This window comes from Paramormyrops kingsleyae, chromosome 25 (genome assembly GCF_048594095.1).
Source record: "Paramormyrops kingsleyae isolate MSU_618 chromosome 25, PKINGS_0.4, whole genome shotgun sequence".
In the NCBI taxonomy this organism is placed as follows: Eukaryota; Metazoa; Chordata; class Actinopteri; order Osteoglossiformes; family Mormyridae; genus Paramormyrops; species Paramormyrops kingsleyae.
The window spans coordinates 22,865,241-22,890,880 of NC_132821.1; the positions used below are offsets into that span (position 1 = coordinate 22,865,241).

General features: G+C 48.8%; 1 protein-coding gene and 1 long non-coding RNA gene across 4 annotated transcripts; one reads left to right on the forward strand and one right to left on the reverse strand.

Moving 5' to 3' along the window:
- Positions 1-7,462: 7,462 nt before the first annotated feature.
- Positions 7,463-24,899, forward strand: mxd4 (MAX dimerization protein 4). 3 transcript variants are annotated; one of them, XR_011985555.1, is made up of 8 exons: positions 7,463-7,679; positions 8,329-8,428; positions 11,018-11,047; positions 18,955-19,069; positions 19,705-19,864; positions 20,575-23,780; positions 23,814-23,835; positions 23,935-24,899. XR_011985555.1 is itself a non-coding variant. In XM_072707017.1 (6 exons), exons 1-6 carry the CDS (start codon positions 7,616-7,618, stop codon positions 20,802-20,804), a joined length of 699 nt encoding a protein of 232 aa, XP_072563118.1. In that variant the 5' UTR covers positions 7,463-7,615; the 3' UTR covers positions 20,805-24,899. The 3 variants fall into 3 exon arrangements, 1 of the variants encoding a protein (XP_072563118.1); XR_011985554.1 differs by having other exon boundaries at positions 23,814-24,899; XM_072707017.1 differs by having other exon boundaries at positions 20,575-24,899.
- Positions 15,830-16,431, reverse strand: LOC140583079 (uncharacterized). The gene is made up of 2 exons (XR_011985866.1): positions 16,215-16,431; positions 15,830-16,005 (listed from the first exon to the last, which is right to left on the reverse strand). It is a non-coding gene; the product is annotated as an uncharacterized lncRNA (long non-coding RNA).
- Positions 24,900-25,640: the final 741 nt, after the last annotated feature.

The following is a 25,640-nucleotide window of genomic DNA, read 5'->3' on the forward strand; positions in this document are numbered from 1 at the left end:
AAACCTGAAAGCTACAGCTGGCAAAGCGATAGCGGCCGTATCTTTACTTTGAGTGGGAAAGGCTATATTTCAGCGTGCAGCAATAGGGATAACTGACAGAAAATGTTCTGGTTCTGGACATATGGTTTAGGTGACCGCTCTGTACCGGTATCAGCACGGTCCGTGAATCGATGGCAAGATACGGGATGTCTCGGTAAATACAGAGCTTCCTGCCGACGCCTCATGAAACTGGAGCGATTACGTGTCTTTGATAAAGATTCAAGCTGCTGCAATAAATCAAGAAATGAAACTAGCAACCCAGTAGATGTTGGTGACACTCTGGCGCGATGTTTTCCCTGCCACCAGGAAATAACTATATAAAAAACAGCCTTATAATCCTCAAACAATGTTGTAAACACAGTGAAAGCAGTGAAGACTCCTGACCAGAAACCATATAGATTTCCAAACCGCACGCTGAATGCGTATCCATATAAAATGAGAGAAGGAGTTTGGAATCAGGCGTGTTCACGTGTTCGTCAGGTGACCTTGTCAAAGTAGTGCAAACAATGCAAACATAAAGTGTCTCTTATAGGATCGTTTATTCTGCTACAAAAACGTTTCCCTTCTCTTTAAACCCATCCATCTTCCAGCGACTTACCCAAGGCAGAGTTACAGGGGAAGCCCCAAAAGAATGTGCATGCACTACTGCATGACAGGTACTGTAGAACACACAACACACACCAATGAGATCCAAGCCCCCCAAACCGTTACTCAGTAAACCATGCAATCTCTAACGTAATTTCAAAACCAAAACTAAGATGGTCTGCAGCAATATTTTCTAGGATTTGTTTTGATGTTGTTTGGTTGAGTCATGCCAAAACAGCATGTTTTCCTTTTCCAGATTTCTAATGAGTGTGAAAATAAATGTCAGGTTTGACAGGGAAAAAAAAAACATCTCGCTTATCTTGAAACCACTGTTTGCTTCCATGCAAAATTGCCTTAAGGTATACTTTACAAAAGTAAACTAGAGGTACGTAAAGTATCTAAACGCAGCCTAAACGTGACGCACAAAGGCGTAACTTTGGCTGGAACATTGGGGGTGGGGGGGGGGGGGGGTTGAGGTCTCCACCAATTACAGGGGAAACATGATTATTGGGGCGGGGGTTGTATTAGCTGGTTTTGATTTATTGGGGGGGATACAACCCCCCCCCCCCAAAAAAAATTTACACCCATGGTGATGCATATTCTAACGGACGTTGTTCAATCCACCCCGTATTGATTCCACGGAGATTTTCATTCACAAGCGGCATTTTTAATTGCACATGGGAAACTGAATTGCATGTATAGAATGAAATTAGAAAGAAAGTCACAGTGATCATAAAGAAAGAAAAAAAGAAAGAAAGAAAGAAAGAAAGAAAGAAAGAAAGAAAGAAAAAGTCAAAAACAAAACACTAGGAGATTAAAAAGGCAGATGGTTGCCAGGTCTGGAGCAGAGAAGCTGTCATTTCCATCAAGCGCCATACAGATGATTATAATATAAATAGTTTCTTTTTTGGGGGGGGGGCTGCCTCGCATCTGGTGTGGAATTTCACTGCGGGAAATATCGACCAGACACACAAACGGGACACGAAATGCTGTCAATTGTTTATTTCTATACTGACTTTTTTTTTCTCATTTATGACTTGACACAGTGTATTCCCAGCCCGTGGGTATTTATCCAAGAATGAAAAGAACCTGTACTGTATATGTGATGATGCGAGTACCACAAAGTCGATCCCATGTCACAAAAAAAGAGCGTAAACACGAACTGATCTCTGTTATCGGAGCGTAAATGAACGATTCTTACCAGGTAAACCTGATAATTATATTGGCAAGGGATTTGAAACCCTGTCCATGTATTATTTTATTTATTATATATTTTTGTCATATTAGTGATGGGGGGAAAAGGAGTAATTTCCTCATTCTCAGTTTCTGAGTTTGTCCAGCTATTTAGCAAATATTGAATACAATTCCTCAGCTTGACTTAAGGGGGAAAAAAATGAGCTTCTTACGATGATGTCACTTACAATTACAATTTGGAGTCTAGATGACAGTGAAAGTTAGAAAACGTGTCTATATATACCTTCAAAACCCATCCGTGTAGTGTCTGATTATGGTTTTCTTGGCTCCTCCGAGCGTCTTTGTTTCAGCATCTCATACCTAGATAGGCGTGTGTTGTTAGCCAGCCACTGGATTTACAGCTTCAGACTTTCATTCGACTTAGTCATTTGTAGAACCATGCGCCTCACATCAGCATTTAGACTTGAGGCGAGCGATTCCGTTACTCAAAAGGGCCACAGTCCTTGAGGAAGTGGAGTGTCATTTAGAGACCAATCAACAGCTGACATACCACGTGAGTCTTTCGTCACCTGGATGGCGACTTTAATCACGCTGAGTTGTGAGGATAAATGAAATTTAGCCCTCCCAGGGCATGGAAGTCCGTTCAGACCATTTCAAACCTTTGTCCTAGGTGTGCTTTGAATCCACGTGACACAGCTGTGCATGACCCAACTTTCTGACGCAACTTCTGGTGTGTGATTTCGCCACACTCGATTCAGAAGGCATGCACTTATAGGAAAGGCGTTTCCAGACGTGTGATGGAAGTGACAGTATGCAAAAAATGAAACTGACCCCCCCAGCTTTTGTCTAAAGCCATACCAGAGCGATTACAACAAACATTGTGAGGCTGTTTGGTGAGAGACTCATTATTAAACGAAACAATGTGATGCCTTAATGAACACAAAAATGTCATGGTATACATACCGAGTCGGTTCACTTCTTAGCCCTGCGGTTAGTTGTTCTTATATCTGCTTTTATTACCCATAATCCTTTTGAGATGGGAGACGTGCATCGAACAATGTAGGCCAAAAATGTCACAATCAGGCAGTAAAGATAGACAATTAGACTATGAGACTCACACTTCATTCAAATACTTAATAAGTAATTTGTCAAACAAATGTTGTTGTGTTCTGCTAAAAATACATTGCTAAAAAAATATCCTTGAATCAAACAATTATTTTCAGTGGAGGAATATCCATAATATATTATTTCAACTTGGGTTGAGGGTTGAGTATTGTGGGGTGAAACAACCAAACGTCTTTGTCACGTTAGACAGGGACAGACCCATTCGCGATCAGTAATCAGAACACAGCGGATGAGGGTAGATGTGAGCATGATGTGGACCCAGCCTTGTGAGTCTGTCCGACTATTCCTCAGTTATGTGCAAGGATTCTCTTAATTACTCTTCCACATTCTTTGATCTCTGGCAGCTGTAAACAAGGTTGAGCGTGCCTTTCGTCTGTGTCACTTCACAATGGAACTCAGATGGTTTACATGGCCAAGCGTTCCAGCCAAGACAGCGGCGGGGAAACACTCTGCCGCTTCTCAGAAGGCATCACCGTGTTCTCTTCCTTTTACTTACTTAGTTCCTTTTGCTTTGCTACGTTTGACAGGAGCGACGTAAGAGAAACGAGACCGAAAGCAGCGCTCTCCTTTTCATTATGGCCATTAGCCATTTTTTGCTCTTTCCGGTGAATTGAAACAGAACGTGGTTTCCGATAGCAGTAACATCACGCCGGGAGGAAGACGGAAACCGAGGATAAGGAGCCTTGAAAAGCTGCAGCACGATGATTTCAGCAAAATGCTAAAAGATGTCTGAGGCAAAGTTTGTGTCTGTTTCCGGCAGAGAAAACAGAATACACCAAAAAAAAAACAAAAACAAAACAATAATGAGGAGTAAGACGGCAGAATAGGTGTGTGACAGTCAGGGAACTGTTTGGGGATGTCACACACACACACACACACACACACAGTACAGAAAGAAGCCCACGTATGAGTCAGTCAGAAAATAGGCCTAACTGGTCTAACTGGGTCGTACCAGCAAAATGATTAATGTTATGTGTAACAAAGCAGCCAAAATCGGTGCCTAATAAAACACGGCAGGTACCACATCCCTTCATACGTTATGGAAACAATGGCACCCAGGCACGTGCACTGGTACTGTAGGCCTGACACCATAACGGGGGAAAATATTCATGACTGTAGTTCACACCTCTAGTAATGCGGTTGCAGCAGTTCGACATGTTCTCAGAAGGGCCCTAATTTGGAAATCCACTCAAATTTGGCAATTTCGGGTTTTCACATAACATTTCACCGACAGAGAGTGATTATTTATTCAGGTGAATACTGTCTATTTTTATACAGCTCTGTCATTGCCCCAAAGCACTTAAACAGCATGCGAGACACATTTAACCTTAATGTTATATGGTGGTGGACTGTGTGTAAATATCAGAAGACAACCAAGGAACTGGAAACAAAAACATCCCAAGTTGGTTAAAGGAGAGAATTGGAATTTTCCGTTTCATTTGCAGTGTGGGGATCTGCACTCATCCACTCTGTTTTTAATATCAGCCAGAATAAATGGATTACTTATCAATAATATCATAAGAACATAAGGACATAAGAAATTTACAAACGAGAGGAGACCATTCAGCCCATCATGCTCATTTGGGGAGAACTTAACTAATAGATCAGAGTTGTTAAAATCTTATCTAGGTCTGATTTAAAGGAACCAGGGTTTTAGCTTCCGCTACACTAGCAGGAAGACTATTCCATACTCTAACTACACGCTGTGTAAAGAAGAGCGTCCTCAAATTCGTTTTAAAATGTTCTCCCGCTAATTTCCACTTATGGCCATGAGTTCGAGTATTTAAACTAATATTGAAATAGCCATTTGGCTGAACAGCATCCAGACCTGTTAAAATCTTATATACCTGGATCATGTCCCCCCTTAGTCTCCTTTGCTTGAGGCTAAACAGATTCAGCTCAACTAACCTCTCCTCATTAGACCAGATTAGGTACAATACTGGTCCTAAAATTGAACCCTGCAGTACCCCACTATGAAGGCAGGCCCACTGTGACATTGTGCCTCTAATAACTACTCGCTGCTTCCTCAAAGAACTCAAGTAAATTCGTTAAACAGGATCTACCTCTCCTAAATCCATGTTGGCTATCCCTCAGAATGTTATTTACATCCAGGTAATCTACCATTTTCACTTTGAGTATAGCTTCCATTATTTTTCCAGTAATGCTAGTTAAACTGATTGGCCTATAGTTTGCTGGATTACTTCTATCCCCTTTTTTGAATATGGGTGTTATATTAGCATGCTTCCAATCAGATGGTACCACACCCGCAGATAACGATTTCTAGAATATTAAAGTTAAAGGTTGGCTAATAATATCGCTCATCTCTTTTAAAAGTATAGGTAAGATGCCATCAGGGCTCTGCGATTTATTTATTTTGAATTTAGCTAGGCTTAGTACCACATCAGCCTCAGTTATACATATATTGGTCAAAGACGACGCTGTATTCGTACAAATTGGTGGTAAGTTACTTGTGTTCTCTATTGTGAACACCCGTGTAAAATAATCATTAAACTCATTTACTATATCAATTTCATTTTCAATTATAAGGCCCTTACTATCCTGCAAATTAGTGATTTCAGCTTTTACAGTTCTTTTGGAGTTAAAATATTTATTGTCATCCTTAGCCTCCAATGCAGTTTTTCTTTCTACATCCCTCTTAAAGAGTCTAATGTTATTTCTTAACTCAACCTGTAGACTTAGATACTCCTGCTTATTTTTGAAATCATTAGTTAATTTCCATTTGTGGAAGAGAGCCCTTTTCCTCCTGACTTTATTAATTTCCTTAGTAAACCACCTTGGTTGTAGTTTCCTGGATTTAGTTTGCTGGAAACAAGTATGAAGTCCTCTTGCACTTGCAACACTATGCTTTTAAAAAATCCCCATGCCTCTTGAACCGTTTTGCTATTTAACTCCATCCAGTTTACAGTTTCTAGTTTCAGTCTCATACCATTAAAGTTAGCCTTCCTAACATTGTGTACTTTTATTTTGGACTTTGCTCTTCGGACACTAAAATTAACCTCTAATTTAGCCATGCTATGATCCAATGGTTCTAAAACCTCCAATTTTCCAATCCTACCCTGGTTATTAGAGAAAACAAGATCAAGAAGGGCTTCTCCCCTGGTAGGGGTATTAACAAACTGAGTAAAAAACAATCCTGTACTAATTCCACCATCTTCCAACTTCCTTTATAGAAGAGCTAGAAACTATCCTGCAATAGATGATAACGATTTTGAGGAGACTTTATTCATAGATTTACAGGAAACAAACAGGAATGAAAAAGGCCTCCTGGTAGTGTCAGACAGTGAGAATAGACAAGAAGTGAAATGTTTCATTTGGATATACGAGTCAGTATGTGGAAATTCCCCTTAAGTCTCTGATTCCAGATAGCGACGAAAGCTACTTTTCTCCGTATGTAATTTCCTCGGTGTTCCTACAAGCCGATAAACCTACCTTACTGTCATGTTTCAACCCTGCTCACAAATATGTTCAGCCCTGTAATTTGCCAGAAGTGAACAAATATATTAGACTACACGATACGTTTTTTTTCGTTCAACCCAACGTCCTGCTGGTGCGGGCTGCCATATAAAAACGTTATTTTACAGCCTTACCCCCAGGGCCATCCTACATATTAATCAGTAAAATAATTATATACACAACAAATTACTTATTTAAACGTAGTCAGTTTATTCTCAAACCAAATGACGTTGTAATACAGTAAGCTAAACATGTAAACTGCTGGAAAGACAAAAAAAGTTGCTATTTTACATTTTTCAGTCCTAAATATAAGGATCAAATAGTATGGAACAAAATATATTTGCAGATATATTACATTTCTGTTTCATGCCAGCTTTCTAAAAGTCTGTTGTCTAAAAGGACTACGAAGACTTAACTTTTTGATAGCCATGGCGAAACTAATTTCATTTGGACGCCGAGCCCGTAAATTCAAACTTAACCATGAATATTTTAAGACGAGGAGGTCGAAGTAGACCATGGAAAAAGTGTAACCATTAAAGTCATTTTGCAAATGACTTTGCCACGCGTGACTTAAGCAGGAAAGGGGTTACTTATAAGTGCACGTGTTAGTTTTCAATTTTTAAAAATCTCTTTTAATTTAAATGAATGTCACGCAAAGTTAAAAAAAAAAATCGCCAAGACTCAGGGAAAGACCACTTCCATTCTGTTACCCCTGGCAGCCCTGTTCAAGTTCATGTTTCACAGTGTCCTTGGAGGACACGCCCATTCTTTGCAGCATTGCCAATCGGCAGCTGTGGATAGACGTCAGACCAATGAAAGATTACGGGGCTGAGTCACACGTGCTGTTGCTAGGGTCTGCTCCTATCACACTCATAGCCAATCAGGGCACGGTTCGTGACATATCAACATTATACAGTAAGCCCCACACACATGGCTTTTTCATTGGCTAAGCAAAGTGTCCCCGTAACAATACCGCTTCGTGATTGGTTGAAACGCCTGTCACTTCGCAGTAGTTATTCGCAGAAAGCAGTACATATACATTTGGAGTCAAACAGATTCAGTGGATGGCAATTTATATTGCTCGCGCACGGTTTTAGTTAATTGTTTTCGCCTTTTGTTTTTTTTTTTTACCTTTTTATTTTCATTTTTGTATATAAGATTTTATTTTTTATATATATATTTTAATACACACAACAAGATGGAACTTAATTCTCTTTTAATTCTCCTGGAGGCTGCAGAATACTTGGAGAGGAGAGACAGAGGTATTTTTTCCGCTAAACTAGTTAACTAGTTAGTTGGCTACTTATATATAGGAGAGCGTACTAAAATAAAGGTCAATGGGACAGCTATTAATACGAGATCATTATATAGCTTTAGCCACGGAGTGGGTATGATGTCACTTTGGATATGTTTAATTATTTTTTTATCACGTCAAATGTGTACGTACCAGCGGCCAGCTTTTGCTGGTAACCACGCACCTAGGATAAGGGCTTAACTGATGCGATCGGTGGTGCCAGCTGGTTAAATGCAGGGACCGGGCACAGAGGGGCATAGGCGCCTACAGGTCCTTCCCGGCTGCCCCCTGTCCACTTGCATTTGTTTTCCATTTGCATTGACTGCATCCCACGTATGAAAACATCGTAACCGATCGGCGTGACAGTCTGCGTCGTCGATCGGCGGGACTGTCTGCACCGGCATCACCTGGATGTCTTTTCGCAGCCCATGGCTTTCTCTGCCTGGGACTAATGCTAAGCTCGGGCGTTCATACGATCGTCCGCCTGAGCCCCTGCAACGCCAGCCAGACCGTCATCTAGAGCAGATGCATTGTATACCACATGCTCCGGGGAGAGGAAAACAACAACAGATCTAATGATGCTCGTTTATTTATTTATTTTTTTGCTCTGTCACTAGAAGCAGAACACGGCTACGCGTCGGTCTTACCGTTCAATAGCGACTTTTCCGGCAAGAAAACAAAAGCCTCGGCACTTTCAAGAAAGGCGCAGAACAATAGGTAAATATGCACATGGATGATCGGTGTGTGTGTGTGTGTGTGCGAGAGAGTAGGAGCCCCCAGCCCTGCCCTGCCCTGCCGGCCGGGCGCCATGCCTCTCCCCTTGCAGGGCTTGGCTCTCTCCGGCTCTCCGCACAAACACTGCCACGCGTACAGCGTCCTCGCCTCCCTACCCGAAACCCTTCTTCGCTTTCACTCACTTTTTTCCACCCTCGACTCCCCCTCCAACCCCAGCTCCACACCCCACTCCCCCATCTCCCCCGTATTAAATAATGTCACGCCTCCGCTTTGTTTTCCTGCTTTTGCCGTAGCTGTGCAGAGCATGTGTACTGATTCATGTGCATCGGATGCGTGACATTTAAGCTCCGGTCCCGTTACGGTGTGATCGCAGTAAAGTGTCAGACGAGCCGCCTTGTACAGCTGGTTTTACATGCCTTGACATCCCTTTAAGTCCCGATCTGCGCGGCGGTTATCGTAAAGCCAGGGTGCCTCCCTGCCCCTCGATCGAAGCTGTACCCACACCCCCAAAAAAGTTGCATTTGCACCCTTTTCCTCTTTGTCTGTCTACGGCTTGTGCGTTCGTATGCCTGCTAGTCCCTGGGCAGTCTTTCTATGCAACCGCGTTTCTGTCGCTCCCCCCGGCCTGATCAGCGAAGTGCATTTTCACTTCGCACGTGTTTTTCGATATAGAACTTGTTTGGAGCTGTAAACTGTGATACAGTCCGCAGGCTGTAGCGCCAGGATCTGGCAGGGTGGTGGAGCGCACACAGAGAGGATATTAATAATAATAATAATATCATCAATAATAATAATAATAATAATAATAATAATAATAATAACAATAATAATAATAATAATAATAAACGTTTAAAGGTGGCAGCAATTTGCCCGGGATCGGAAACAGAAAGAGGCAAAAATTAAATTAGGAAAAGCAGGGAGGGAGAAATTAGTCAAAACTGGGCCCCGTGCGGCGTCGGACGGAAAGGAGAAAAACAGGCAAAAAAACGCGTTAAAATTCGTTAGGCGTCTCTTGGGTATTTTTGTTGCGGGGTGCAAGAGGTGCGTTTGCGTGCGTCCCGGGTTCCCAACCCCCCCCCCCCTCCCCTTTTCCTGTCTGACATTCCAAGGTATTTGCATTTTCTTTCGTCACAGCTGGTATTCGTGATGTCCCCCCCACACACAGAACAAGAAGCACATGTCCCTGATTTGCACGTTCTTTGGATGCAAGCAGGCACTTCTCTAATCTTCGAATAACGAAAACACACGCGCGCACAAAATGCGTCTTTTCTATCCCAACTCGCGGTGACGTCGCCGCTGCTGATCTTGTTTGTGGCTTTAAAGCCTAAGCGTTAAAATAAATCTTGCAAGACCTACCCCCTTTCGAAAGGCCTCTAAATAAGATTAACGCCAGACACGCGTTTCTGTTTTGATTTCCTTATTGCCGACGATCTCCGCTTTTAGCTGTACGTGGGTCACTGTCCAGTTTAGTTGTGTGCGGACCTACACGAGGCACAGAGGTCATCGTCCGTCGCCCAGTGCAAAATTCTTACCGAAAATAGCCGTGGTACGACCTGGCGACAACATGGCTGTCACCTTAAGTGTGTATTTTTTTTCATGATTTTGTTTGTTTAAAGAATGCTTTTCAGTGTAATCCTCTCTGGAGCGGCCAGACCACACATGCACACACATACACACAGCGGCAGGTGCATGACTTTGCGCTCGCTTTGAGGATCTCTTTGCACCGACCCAGTTTGGCAGGACCCTGACGGGCGGGGTGGAGGGGTGCTGTTCCGCAGATGTCCCGGCTCAAACCCCTTGCCCACTTTTCATCCTGTGTTCAGATTCGCCACCTGGTTCAGCTGCTGGCAGATTTAGGTCAGACGACGAGCCGAAGCCTTAAACGGCGTCGAAACGCAAACGTTGAATGTAAAATACAACGACGTTCATAAGCTATCCCAGATTCTTACACTTTATCGTTGCATGCGCAAAGACCAGAGCTGCAGTCAGTATTTACATGCAGCATCCTGTTACAGTTCCTCCTTCTTGTCTTGCTCTTGGGGGTTGTCTGGTGGACCCAACTCGTTTGGCGTCTTCCTCAGTGCTGTACAGCCGCCTGGTGCCCAGCGTCTCGCCCGCCCTGCTCTGCAGGCCCGTGGCCTCGCCTGCCCTCACCCTGGCGCCGGGCACGGGCCCTGGGAGCGCTTTCTTGGCTGTTTGCCATGCGGTATCCGCTGGTCGCAGCTGCTCGGCCCAGCAGCGCGTCGGCCCATGCAGTCCAAGGGCGCAGAACTGGGCCTGGGACACGTGTTGGCCGGAGCGCCGTTTTTCGCTGAGTTTTGGGGATGTATTTCTTTATTTGCCTCCTAGCATACCCAACCCCCCCCCCCCCCCCCCAGCATTTTGCCCCACCGCACTTCCTTCCAGCTTTGGCCCGTAACCAAAGTTCTGATCTTTTTCTGGCCTCCTCGTTCCCTGCATGCCGTCCCTCTGTTCCTCCGCCGCCGGTCGCATTCGTCACCAGCAGGAACGTGGTCGTATCTAACCCCCCCCCCGCTAACCTCTCTCGCTGTTTTTTTCCTGTCTTTCCAGGTCATCACACAACGAGCTAGAGAAAACCAGGTGAGTACGCAAAGTAACCCCCCCCCCCCCATGCCCCCACTCCTACATGATCACCTGAGCCCCCCAGGACCAGGAACCCCTGACTATTCAAACCATAAGCTCCAGAGGTTCAAAAACACTTAGTACTGTGTTTTTGAACCTCTTACCAAAAACTAATGGCACACTCCACTGAGTGATGATTTGTGTCTGGTCTGAGTGCAGAGGAGCTACCCTTAGATTTTCATCTCTATTAAAGTTAAGATGTCTTACCGTGTATGGCACCGATTTCTTGTCACAAATATAATTATTCCATCCGGGCCACATTGAAATAGATCTAACTGACTGTACAATTAAATGTAGCTTAAAAAATAGGGTGAAAGGTTTTGGGAAACAAAAGTCAACATATCAGTGTCTGTATTACGGTAGATATTTTTTTCTTCCATTTTTTCCCCTGCCGCTTCGCGTGACGTGTCTTCATTTAAGGCCGTGTGGTACTTGGTGAGGAATTCAGACTTCAAAGGACCTGCGTCACTGTATTTTGACAGCGGCATGACTCTGAGGTTCTTTTTTTTCTTTTTCGCTCTAGCTCAGTCAGTGGTGCAACGTCTCTAAGACACACGTTGCCTTTCACTTGTGTTTCTGGCGAAAGCTTTCGACAGATTTCCCGATATGTGGGACGGCCCTTTCCCACTGACGTGCGGGACGCGGAGGTTCGGTTTGCCCTTCGCTTCGTCCTACGGTGCATTTCTGCCGGTTTCTCCTACCTTCTGCTTTTAGTGATGACCGTAGCCGGGCTTTGAAAGAGGAGGAAGAGGAGTATGCCTTTTCAAAACTTCTAATGCGGTTATTTGTTTGTTTTCTGGTACCAGGCAGACTTCAGCACCCAGATCCCAATGCGCCATCTTACCCCCTTAAAGGGTCAGAATTAAAAAAAAAAGTTTTGGGGCAAATGTGTGACTAATAGCTGTTAGTTGAACTCGTTTGGTCTCGCTCACGTTCCAGGGAAATTGTGGCTGAGGTTGTCTGTTTTTGTGAAAACGACTAGGGGTAGCAGCCTTTTTTTCACAACCGAATGAAAGGGTCGGGGTTTAGGGGCGGCAGCCTCCGGTGTGAGGAGCTGGCATATCAAGGTTCGAGTTCTGGCCAGCTCACGTGTCTGCTGACGCAAGGCCACGTGTGTCGGGATCACGTGCATCCGAGTGGAGTGTGACTGTGCCGGCTTTGGGAGACGTGTTCTGGCCCGCGGCGGAGAGGGAGAGCCCGCTGTCGTCTCTCTGGTGATGCCCGGCATGGGTCGATGTGACGTCAGCCCCTCTGGCTTCCATGGTGTGGCCGGGCGATTTCCGGAAGCTTTTGAGAAGTGCGTTTCGTGTAAAGTGGCGTGGCCCTCGTTTCCCCACCCATTTTATTGCAGTTTCATGTGAGCCGTTTGCCGGTTTTGGCTAGCAGGTTATGACAACGATTGCTTCTCTTGCGATGGATTTCCTGAGTGTTTCGTTCGACGAGCCTCCCCCCCCCACCTTCATTGGAAAGGCGTTGCAGGACTGTAACTAGCACAATATTTTGTGAAACTACTTTGGCGTTGATGACACGCTTGGTTTTGATTTCTTGGAGGACTGTTGGCCTCCCGGCCTACTGCGAAAGCTGCTTTTAAAGACAGGAGGTGAAGACGGTTAGATCGCAGCCTGAGGGAGGGAGGCGGCATCTCCCGGGCTTGAGGGGCAGCCAGGGAATGTGGGCAGGGCAGTTGGGCCACGTCTATGGGGCGAGGATGCTTGTGCCTGACCTTGACTATGGTGTTTGAGCCTGGATTTCTAAGGCCACTAGGAGAATTCGGCAGTCCTTTGCTCGAGGTCCTTTCCGGGTTGGCTGTCACTAATTACCCACCTGGAGTCCATGTTGTGTGAGGAGCTCTGTTTTCGGCTGTGGACCTTGATGAAGTCAATAGGCCGAAGGCTACCTGCTCAGGCCTGTAATTAAACCTCAGATGGCCTCACCGGGGTGACGGTCTCCGCCCCATCAGACAGGTGTGTCATCCTCCATCCTTTGAGAGCCCCCTCCAGTCTGGGTCATGTGACATCATGGTCTAGCTCTAACTGTCAGTTTTAGCAGATGGAGCCCAAAGCTGCGGAGATTCGGTCCACTTTCAAGTATGTGGTCTGCTGTGTTTGTGAGTGCTGCCGTTCGGACTGCCACGTGCGCCCAAGCTGCTGTATGGGTGATGGCAGGTAGAGGTGGCGCCCAGGGTTCCTCTCCTACCCTCCAGGGTATAGAAGAGTCCTGCCTCTCCTTCCTCCACCCGAGTTTTACATTCCCGGCCGGGGGCTGTCCCGGCAGCTTTCTGGGGGTTGCTGGCTTGGTATTCTTCGGGCAGAGCGAGAGAAATGCGAAAGAGCTGTGCAGCTGAGGGTCCCCCCCTCCTACTTCTGTTGCAGAGGGGCTTACAGCCTCCCCCCCCCCCCCCCCCCGCCCCCACTGCACTGACTCAGCAACATGGAGGCCGTGTCTGTCCCGCTGCCCACTGGCTGTCAGCCGCCCTCCCTGCCAGAGTCATTTTTTAAAATTCCTTTATTTAAAAAAAAAAAAAATCCTTCCTCCTGCGTCAGGGAGCCGCATGAAGTTCCTTGTTTGCTCCGAACAACAGGAAGTTGTTCAAAGTGAAGAAAAGAGTCTGGAGAAGGACACCAGCTTTCCTAAAACGGGGGGGGGGGGTGGGGGACATGGAGTCACAGAGCCAAGAGGCCACTGGGATTTTAACCCACAATGCTCTGGTGTTTATTTACTCAGCATACTGGCCCCGGCCCTAGGATTCAGCCGCGCAGGGAGCACGACCGGGGGTGTGTCGTGCTTACGGAAACCGGGCGTGTTCCCCCCCCCCGCACATGCATGACACCTGAGTCACGTCATCCAGTCCTTCCAGTGCCACGTGAAGTCGTACTCGTGCACTTCCCCAACAGCAGCTTTACTCTGTCACGCGACCACGTCTTATTTTCCCATTTTATTTTTAATAACAAATATAATTGGGGAGGGATGGAATTGTGGGGGGGGGGTGGTCTGGAGGCCCATGGCCTCTGAAAAACAGGCAGATCCCCCCCGACTGCCCTAGGAACACCCAGTCTGCACTCTGTTGTGTATCCTAGCCTCAGAAAACACGCTCACCGCGTCACACTAGCGTGAACACACAGAGACATACACACACACAGCACATGAAAACACAGGCCGAACAGCTTCAACACGTACACAGAGCACATGGCTTCATACGCACAGAGATCATATGACTATACAAACACGCGCCGCGATCACATGACACCCATGGGGAAATGGGCAGGTCTGTTCCACACTCGCTGGAGGTGAATTCTTGTGTTACGGGTTTATTGTCTCTGGTGGATTTTTCATCATGATTCGGTGGAGGGCAGCCCCCTCCCGGTGTTGTGGGGGGGGGGGGGGGTAAGGAGCGTCATGTGTTAAGTGTGTGTTATGCCGCTTCCGCTTGTTAAATTCACGCTAGCCCCGTGACATACACATCGGCCAGGTAAACCAACAAAATAAATAAAAGTAATTTAACGGATCTTGTCACACATCTGTCAGCCACGAATGAGTCTCCTCGTATCTTCTACTTGTATGGCAGTCACTCTTGCCGTACTCACATACGCTGGGTTTTGTGTTTCCTTGATCAACAATCGGCACCACCCCCCCCACCACATTTTTTTCACATCTGGGGAGTCACCTGAATGGCTTCCTGTTCCAACTTGTCAGTGGGGATATCTTTAGGTTTTTGGCAAGCGACTCGATGCCGTTTGGGACGGTGTTTAACCGCCCCCACCCCCCATGCATGGGGAGGCGGGTATGTCTGCATTCCTGGGCTGTCATGTCAGAGGGCTGCCAGTCTTGGATATTACCCCGTGGGGGTGGGGGCAGAGCGGCCTCTCTGCCCCCAGGTTTTTGAATCACGCCAACCAGCTGACCCCATGGGTCAGAACAAACCAGATGGGTCTTCAGAGTGATCGGGGTTGTTCTGGCGCCCATTTGAGCTCAAAACAAAATGAAGTTAAAGAGCTCTACACGCGTTAAATTTGACCCCGATGCACTGTGCCTCTATGCCCTACCTCTAATGCCCCTTTGGAAATGGGCAGGGGGCTGTGTCGAGAGGCAGTTTAAGGGGCGCTGCTTTAGTGCTCTGACGGTGCAGTGAGGGTTGGGGGGTGTGTGATCTGCCCTTCCTGGCACACTGTGAGGAAGCGGGAAGTCACTGTGTGTCAGTGCCGCCTCTACCGGACTGCCATCTCCCCTCTTTAAAAAAAAAAAACAAAAAACCAAAAAATAAGAAATCGAAAGTGAAACTGGAGCGAGCTGAGGAGAGGTAAACACGAGAGATGTAGCATTTCCAAGGTGACGACGGCAGCGGTCATGCATGTGTGCGTGCGCATGCCACGGAGCGAGACCTGAGCTGAAGCCGTCTGGCCCAGGGGAGGGGGTGCACATGCACGGCCCTACATGCGCATGCTCGCCCACGGCACATGCCGGTGCCGTCCCGGGCCGGGCTGACATTTCTTATCTGCCTGGGATCACGAAGCCACCGACCACGCCGCACACCATGGCTGTCTGCTCGCTCAGACCTTAAACGCGTGGGGAGCAGCCTCAGACAGGCGCACCTGTGGGCCAGCGGGTGGAGCAGCGGTTAAGATGGATCTCATCGTGCTTGTGTATGTGGTGCTTGTTCGTCTTGTTTTTGGGTGGAGGGGGCGCATCCTCCGAGGCTACGAATGGTACTGCTGTAGAAGTTACCTAGAATTTTGGCTGGCATTCCAAACTTTCTTAATCTTCTCAGAAATCGCAGCCGTTGTTGGGGCTGCCTGGTGATGTATGGTGTCTCCAGCTGAGATCCTCACGTTTCACTCTTTCCACACCCGCATCGCCTATGTTCAGTGATGCGTGCAACTCCCTCCTCCTCCTTGGGTCGACAATTATCTTGGTTTTATCTGTATCGAGGGAGATATTGTTTTTATGACACCAGTCTGCCACATCCGTATGCCGTTGAAATTGTAAAGCGCGTACAGAGGGCGGCCGAGTGTAAGTTACTACTCTCCCCACCCGACTGCGTTTTAGCTTCAAGCTAAAACAAGGACGGGCACACAACAGCATGCTTTTGGGGGGGGGAGCTTACAGTGGCTGCAGGGTGACCTCTTACCCAATGGAATGAGCCAGGGGGAGTGGTGTGGGGAGGGGCATCGAGGTACTGCTTTGCAGGGATGGTTCATGAGCACTGAACTCTTCCTCTCAGGGTCCGACAGCGTGGCTGGCATGCTGTTTGCGGGCGGGGGGGGGGTGTCAGACTGGCTCTGAAAAGGAGCAGGCTCTGGTGTCTCTGCCTGGCTGTGGGACACAGAGAAAGGGCTGATTTGCATCTGTACACTGTGTTCTGCAGAAGCAGGGGGGTGGGGCTGTAAGTCTGGGGAAGGGGGTTGGGGAGGGGGTCGACACGGCTCGCAGACTGCCTGTAATCTGCGGCACACGTGCGAGGTCACCCAGCTGGGGCTGGCCAGCCCAGGTCCCAGGGTTCAAAGGTCAATTTCAGCAGGAAGCCGGCGACTCTGCCTGACCGAGGTCCCGCCTACAGTTTGTGGCAGGACTGGTGGGCAGCCCGTCCACTCGCTGGTGCCCGGAGGTCACGGCCGCCATTCCCCCCCCCCCCCCCCGCGCAGGGCGCGGAACCAGGGTCCGCACGCCGCCTCTGACGGCATGTTCCCAGAACGAGCCGTCCCATCTGCCCCCTCTGAGTGTGCATTTCCAGCATGTTCTCCGGCCTGCATCAGCTGGCCCCCTGAATGGCAACGCGTGAGAGTCCTAGCGGGACAGGACGGTGCAGCTGGGCGACGGGGAGAGAGGCGCCCCCCTGGGGCCGCCCCAGGCTTCACAGGGGTCTGTGTGTTGGAAGACGTAAATCATCCCGGCCTTAGTGACAGAGTAGCCCAGGGGGGGGCTTCCTATTACTAAAAAACAAGAGGTCTATCCTTTTTTTATTGCATAGTTTGAACGCTGCACGTGAGAGGGATTGCCAGGCTGGGCGTACGGGTTTGTGCGAGGCTGGGAAAGTAATTACTGCGCCCCCCCCCCCAAAAAAAAAACACGAATACCTTCTTCCTGGCCAGTTTGCTTTCAGTCTCCCAGTTCCTCCTCTGGCTCCCCATTCAGCACCAGCCGATGCCAGGTCTGTGTGCCAGGGGGAGTCAGGAGTGCAGGTGGAAATAAACATGGGGAAAAAAAAGCTGAGGGTGGGGTCACCCTCTGTCCATGTGACTGGCCCCACCCACCACAGCTGAATACACTGTCCTCAATGGGCCCTTGTTACTCTTCACTAAAAGAGCAACATTTCCAGCGGATTGCCCCCCCCCCCCCCTTCCTGCCTCTCCTGGGCTCCTTCCAGCCGGGGGGGTGGGCAGGTTGGAGGGGGGCCCCCCTGCCTGCATCTTTGAGCACCAGCAGGGTGGGGTGAGGTCAGGGGGTCTCCGGGGAGGACAGGGCGTGGAGGGACTGGAGGGGGGGTTCACACGCTCCCGCGCGGAAGCCCCTCCTTCCCTGCGCACGGATTGTTTTTCCCCCCTCCCTCCTGGGTTCTGCAGGCTCGTCGTTTCGCTGTTTCCGTGGGATTTTTAAGGCACCCTGTTGTTATTTTGGTGGTGCTGTGTCCAGTGAGGGTCCTAGTGGTGGGGGCTGATTCCCTGCCCTGGGGGCAGGTTCTGGGGCTTCAGGGCCGCCACGTGAGATTCCCAGCCCCCAGCATGTGGATTTTCTCGTGTCCCCCGCGTGAGAGGAGGGGAGCAGCACGCTGACGCCACCTAGGACCCTTTGGGGGTCATTGTGTCCTCAGTGACTACTTTTGCATTCCTATGCAGTGACCCGGAGCCCAAGAAACTGGTTCTATCCACTGACACTGGTATGTCTATCAGTGGTCACCTTCACCTAACCCAAGGGGGGCACTGTCGGGTTGGGCGGCACCAGTGGGCGAGACATGTCCCCCCCCCGGACCCCATCTGGAGAGGCCATAGGTGTAAAATCCTTGGCTCTGGGGTATTTTCGCCTAGCTCCATGGAAACACCCCCCCCCCCCCCCAAAAAAAACATGATCTTCCACACTGTGCCTGACATGACGACATCACCCTGCAGCTGCCCCCGCCACAGTCAAGGTCACATCTGATTTTTCTCAGACTGCTATGCCCACCCCCCCCCCATCTGTGAATATCGTGCTGTTACTCCTGGGCTACGTTTGGGGCCCTTTGGTTTGTCTCGGGTCGAAAGCGTGCCCTTTTGTAGTGGTGAAGCTCACAAGGAGAAAAGCCCCCTCAAAAAAACCACAGCAACAGCGCAGAATGTAGGAGGCACCTCTAGAGGGCGCCGAGCAGGTAACCCCCACCCCCCCCCCCCCTTTCGGTACCTAGAGACTTGGCAGCTTCCTGCTTGCTCTTAAAATGCCTATAAATAGCAGTGGGATAATGATGACCTATCTTGCGTCATGAAGCACACAGCATGTAATCAAATGGACGTTATGCATCGTGTGCTTTTGCTGATATGAGGTCAGAGCGAAAATGTTCTGCGGCGGCCCCTGACGTTACATGGCATGGGGGGGGGGCAGAGGGTCATATGCGTCCGGGTACATCTCCGTGGCGTTCGCTCATGCGGTTTGCCCCTCTATCAGCACTCAGAATAAAAATAAACAAACAAACGGCAGCATTTGTCAGCCCTGTGGTACCCGGTCTTCTGTTACCTTGGCGACATGAGCGCCCCATCACGGGGATGCTGCGACTCAGTGGGAACGGCGGCCCCCACGTATGCAGGTTCCCGCCCTCGCCCCCTCTGTCTTGCGCCTCACTTCCTGTGAGTTCCTCCACACGCCCGCCCCCCCCCTTACCCTGCTGTCTCTCTTCTTCACAGACGGGCCAAACTGCGGCTGTACCTGGAGCAGCTGAAGCAGCTGGTTCCGCTGGGGCCCGACAGCACCAGGCACACTACCCTCAGCCTCCTCAAACGGGCCAAGATGCACATCAAGGTACGACCATCTGGGTGGTGGGGGGGGGTGGTTAATGGTGGCTTTGTGGCTGAGTCTACGCATTGGATCAGCCAGCATTTGGTCAAAATAATGGCGGACGTGAGAAACTGGATTGTGGCAGTCAGAGGCAGCAGGCTACAGATTTGGGGAACAAAGTATGGATGATATGGCACAGTACCTATCATAGACAAAGTGGGGAACAAAGTATGGATGATATGGCACAGTACCTATCATAGACAAAGTGGGGAACAAAGTATGGATGATATGGCACAGTACCTATCAAAGACAAAGTAGGGAACAAAGTATGGATGATATGGCACAGTACCTATCATAGACAAAGTGGGGAACAAAGTATGGATGATATGGCACAGTACCTATCAAAGACAAAGTAGGGAACAAAGTATGGATGATATGGCACAGTACCTATCATAGACAAAGTGGGGAACAAAGTATGGATGATATGGCACAGTACCTATCATAGACGTGGACTCTGAACCCTCACCCTTTGGCTCTGAATGGCCGATGTCCATCTGTGTAAAATCCCCGGTCCCGGTCCGGCCGTGACACTCGGTGGTGCCCTGCTGATCACAGGGGGGGCCTTCCGCTCACCACGTCTGCATGTTCGTACTGTGCAGAAGCTGGAGGAGCAGGACCGCAAAGCGCTGAACGTGAAGGAGGCCCTGCAGCGGGAGCACCGCTACCTCAAACGGCGCCTGGAGCAGCTCTCCGTCTCGGGCCTGGAGCGCGTCCGGACCGACAGCATGGGCTCCACCATCTCCACCGACTCTGAGCAAGGTACAGGCCCCCTGTGCGCTCCGACTCGCCGCAGAGTGCTGACTCACACGTTGACTTAGTGGTAAACCCCCCCCTCCGGCCCGCCCCTCCTTTACAGGAATACTGTGATGTAACACGCAGCTTCCGGCTTGCAGGGGCTGATGAGTAAATCTTTACATGGTAGGGGTCGCTTGCCGTGGGGGTCACCAGCCAACCAGCCGTCACCGGCCAGAGCAATAGTCCAGGCCGAAATCCGCACAGACCGCAAGAACTCCCCCCCCCAAATGGCGGCCGCGTAATGAACTCCCCCGTAGCTCTTTAAGGCTTCCTGGAAGTATCTGGTTGGGTACCAGGATGTGAGCATCACACCTCAGGATGTGTATGCGGTAGGATGTGGTATAAGCTGGGTCTGCCTGCTGGCTTTTTTGGGCCAACCCCAGGATGCTTGAAACCAGAACTAACAAGCCCGGCATGGGGGGGTTGCAGGTTACTCTGCCAGGCAGCCCACAGAATATACTGAGTGGTGAAATTCATATGTTTTGTACAGAATACACGGTACGATGCAGCAGGTTGTTCAGGTGTTGGCTGCCCCAGAGGGCCTACCACAGAATCAGGCCCGAAACTATTTCAGCAGCGATGTGATGGGCAGGTTTACACATTGGCCTCACCTTTTTTTCAGAGAGGGTCGGTGCTGCGGGGTAGTGACCATCCATCTGTTTCCGTCTGTGCAGAGGTGGACATTGAGGGGATGGAGTTCACCCCGGGAGAGGGCGACAGCATGGGCAGCGTGAGCGACGCTGAGGAGGACCACTACAGCACACGGAGCAGCTCCGCCTCCAGCCCAGTCTCCGCCTCCAGCCCAGTCTCCGCCTCCAGCCCAGGCTCCTCCTCCAGCCCAGGCTCCGCCTCCAGCTCCGGCAGCTACACACATTCCCACAGACTTCAGTCCTGCCATTCCTAAGCGCACTCCCCGGCTCCGCCCAGCGACCCAAATGCACCACCTTCGTTGATTTGCCCCATGTGGGGCGGAAACGGCCTGGCTTCCAAGAATGGGACCGCAGACAATGCCACTTGTGACGTCCCCTTCATCCTCCTCTCTTTACCTCCCCCCCCCCCGCCCCACTTCATTTGCCACAGTTATAATCTCAGACAGAAGAGCAGTTTGTTGTAGTGAGAAACTGTAGTGTAGCTTTGGCTTGCCAACAAGAACACCCAACCGTGTGTGTATGTATGTGTGTGTGTGTGTGTGTGTATCTGCGCGTGTGTGTGATTAGCAAATGAAGATCGTTTGCTGGTTTCATTTAAAAATGGCACTTAGACATGGAAATTTCCAGACATTTTAACATCCGTCAACTTCAAAGCTATCTTAATTCCCCACGGGGTTTTTTGGCGCTCACGGGGAAGAATCAGACAACTGACTGAACACTTGCATTTTTCTGGAACTTTCCATTGAGGAATATGGCTGTGGTCCTTCATCACGCTGCGTTTCGCTATTGATAGATTACAGACGAGAGCACTTTTTGAAGGTTTGGCCTGCGCTGACTGGCGTTTTATCTAATTTCTAATATACGCCTACTTCCATTCTGTCTGCCAACATAGTCAGATGTCTGTACTGACACAGTTTAGTGAATATCAACCTAAATCCAACCACGGCAGCCTAAATCTCAGAAAAATGCACTGACGTTTCGTAAGACTGTCCCATCGTCTTGCACAGAAACTTACCAATGCTGAATTTCAGTACTATGCCACTAACTCTGGTCTGTTAAATTTAGTCAAATGTTAGTCCCACATTCCTCACCTGTGATTATGATCTGTGCTGAGAGCGTCGTGAAGAGACGCCCCTCTCATGTGTGCTTGGTATCTCCCGCTGTAGTTCTGGGAATGGGGAGGTCTCCAGAATCCCAGACAATATAGGGGGGTGTTGTGATGTTGTAGTCTAGAGGGATGGCAGACTGGGTGAGGTAGGAGGTCTTTGTTCGGCCATGCAGGCTCTCGCAGCCCCCGTGTCCCTCTTTGTGTTTCGCCGTCTTCATGGTGGACTGAAAACGGGTGCCAAAGGCTCACAGCGTCACGTTTCGGCGAGGCTCGACGGGAACTGTCAACGGCTGTGCGCGCTGCGGTTTCAGGTTGGCTTGCCAATTCTACTTGAGACAGGCAAAAACAATAAGGGAACAAAAGGGGTGGGGGGGGGACCAGCCGGATGGCGTGGAGGAGAAGTCGCCGAGTAGGAGAGCGAGAGAAGGAGAGCGAGAGAGTAGATTTCTTCTCGTTCACCTTTCCCAGTGGATTTACCCTTAATTATATATTTTTTCATTTAACTATGGAAATTGTATCTTTCAGGTCTATCTCGAATCTTTTTAAGCGCTTCCATATTTTTTCCTTATTTTTTTTCTGAATATATACACATATATTTACAAACTTAAGTAGCAGGCGGAGCTCCGCCTGCGTGCAGTTTATCCCGACGTCTGGCAGTTTCACCGGCAGCTCCGTCAGCCCGCGGCCCTTAACAGTCTGGCCCGTAACGCCGGGGGGGGGGGGGAAACATGACCTCACCAGCCAGTGGGGCCCATAAAAAGATGCAAAAAAAAAAAAAAAAAAAATCTGCATACAAAAAAAAAAGTTTTTAAGAAGTTAAGTCTATATTTCCTGTATAAAATTTTTGTATTATATTTTCGTAAATGTTCTAAACGGCAAAAAAAGAGTATAGTGTATATATGACAAGGAAGGACTCTGGGCCAGGCTTTGAGAAGAACCCCCCCCCCCCCCCATGTGGTGAAGTCCGTATGGCACCTGGATGAACCTCGGTGCTCCCCCCCACCCTCTTGAGTTCTTTTTACTTTGCACTCCTTGCCAAATCGTGCTGAGGACTTCTCGTCTGAGTGGTGGGGTAATTTACTTGAATGGAGGGTCCTTCGTAAAACCCGCCCCCAAATCAGCGTTCGAATCAGGGCTGTCCCTCTGCATGGGACACCGCCCACCACCTAGCCCCGCCCCACTGTGTCGCTTCCATCACACTGACCGCGTTGGTGATCCCCATGGCAGCTCCAAAACATCCTGGTTACTGTTCCTTAGCAACAAAAGCAGCCATCATATTACTGTTTTATTATGTGTAAATGAAGAGGAAGACCTAGGGAGATGAAGGAAAAACTACAATCTATAATGGCAGCTGATGTTCCCCTTCTGTCTCCCAGGGCAGGTTCCAACGTAGTATTAAAGCAGTCTGAGTGAATCCAATAGCTCCCTCTGTTTTTTAGAGGTGAGGCAATAAGTATGGAGACCTGTTCTTTTGATAAGTTTACAGGAAATGAGATTAATTCCACACTGATGCATTGTCAGACCAGCTCTTTGCATTTACCTTTTTTTTCCTTTCCAGTTTGTCCAGTGAAGGAGAAAAGTTTTTTTTTCCATAAAGAGTTTACATTCATGTTAAGGAACATGTGACCTTTAAAAAATGTACTATGTAAACTTGTCAAATAAACAACCAGGTGACTTAAAACTTGCACAGAACCTCCCGCTATTATGTGTGATGTAGGCATATCCAGGGGGTGTCAATTTTTATGTGAGCTCACCCCCCCCCCCCCCCCCAAAGGAATCCAATGGAACTGAAATGGGCTGATATTCTATAAGGGCTCCTGTTATCGCCCATGGTGTAGAACGCACTGGAAAGGACTGGTGCCGAGTGTTACACAACCATGAAGGATTTAGAGAAGTTCAACATGTCCCGCAAGTCACCTGACCACCCCTGTGGCCTGTGAGGTGACTCAGAAAGTCTGAAATAATTTGAATTTGCTTAGAAGCGAGAATGCAAGGTGAATGACAGCTGAAAGAACAGGGGAGTGTCAACCACAAGATTTCAGAGCTCACTGGAAGCAAGGGTGGGCAAAGGTACTGAAGAGGCAGAGATGCCCAAGACATGTCCAGGATATGCCCAGGACAGGCCCAAGACATGACCAGGATATGCCCAGGACAGGCCCAAGACATGTCCAGGACAGGCCCAAGACATGTCCAGGATATGCCCAGGACAGGCCAAAGACATGGCCAGGATATGCCCAGGACAGGCCCCAGACATGACCAGGATATGCCCAGGACAGGCCCAAGACATGACCAGGATATGCCCAGGACAGGCCCCAGACATGACCAGGATATGCCCAGGACAGGCCCAAGACATGACCAGGATATGCCCAGGACAGGCCCGAGACATGTCCAGGATATGCCCAGGACAGGCCAAAGACATGGCCAGGATATGCCCAGGACAGGCCCCAGACATGACCAGGATATGCCCAGGACAGGCCCAAGACATGACCAGGATATGCCCAGGACAGGCCCGAGACATGCCCAGGACAGGCCCGAGACAAGACCAGGATATGCCCAGGACAGGCCCGAGACATGTTCAGGACATGCATAGGGAAGGTCCAGAAATGGCCCAGGTTCCTAGCTGCTTTTGGACACTTTGAATTCCCTGCCACCATAGTAACTGGGTTGGGGTAGGGGTGGTGCTTCTGTAATCTCAGATGTATAGTTTCGTACATGAAACGTAGGCTATTTCTATGCAGTCTGTGTCCTGTATGACTGACCGCAACCTCACCCGTCTGGCACACCCACAAGCGCAAACATGACATGCAGGCTGGGCGACCACTGCGGCGGACAAGGCTTACACCGCTAATGGCTAATACTGCTAACGGCTAATGCTAACGGTCGTCCTCTGGCTCTTTTGCCCTGAGAGTGGTTCAGGCTGCTTCTCTACACCTTTTATTTTACAGTTTTTTTTTTTTTGGTTGGCCAGGGGTGTGGTACAGGGGAGGGGGCTTGACATTTCTGTCAGGCGTACACAAAATGGGGAGAGTACTGTACCGTAAACTTGTGAATAAATAGAGATATATATATATATATATATGTATATACATATGACTTTCGGCGGACAAGCGTCGGTGCATTCTGAAGGTGTATCATATTGTATCTGTGCCCAGGTCTACTTGGGGTGGACTGTTTTCCACCTTTCCAGTTACTGTGCCGATTATACTTCCATTGTATTATAAATAAAGTTTTATACAGAGTATTTAACGCTGTTCCGCTTTCTCTTTATGGGACCTAATAAGCAATGGTGGGTCCACGTATTCTTATTGTGGATGGGATGGTATTTGGCATAGAGGGGAGGAAGATGAGTGGAGAGATAAATTTGGGTTAGCCTAGCAGTTAGCAAAATGCCCCTTAAATGAGTAAGGTGCAGCTTTTAAAAGCACAGAATGGATTCAAGACACATTTATTCATTATTAATACATGCTTGATATGAAATTAGAAATGTAGAAATCTTACGAACATTAATATTTCACCCTTATAACTGCGCTGAGAATAACAAGCTGGGAGGCTTTGTGCTGGCACTAAACGTCTGCATTTGCCCCCTGCTGGCCAAACATTGAAATGACATCAAGATGCACAAAACGGTCAGAGCTTGTGACATGATTTTGAGAGCAACACGAAACGGTGAGGCACCTGCCAGCAGGAAGGGGCCTAAGATAGTGTCTGTATGTCCCAGAAGCCACGCTGACCACCTACCTCGTCCAGCTGCACCATGGGATGTTTTTATTGGACAGCATGTTCCATTAACTGTCATGTGACCATGACTGCCTTGTCAGCCACCCTCTCCCAGTCACAGTGGGAAGGTAAAGGCGGGGCAGGATCAGTTCCCATAATCCACCGCAGTCACTTTCTCCATAAAAGGTAAAGGCTAATGACTCTTCTCCAAACGAGTGGAATTTTAGGGCGCAGTGTGTGGCTCAGTGGGCTAAGCCTCTGTGCG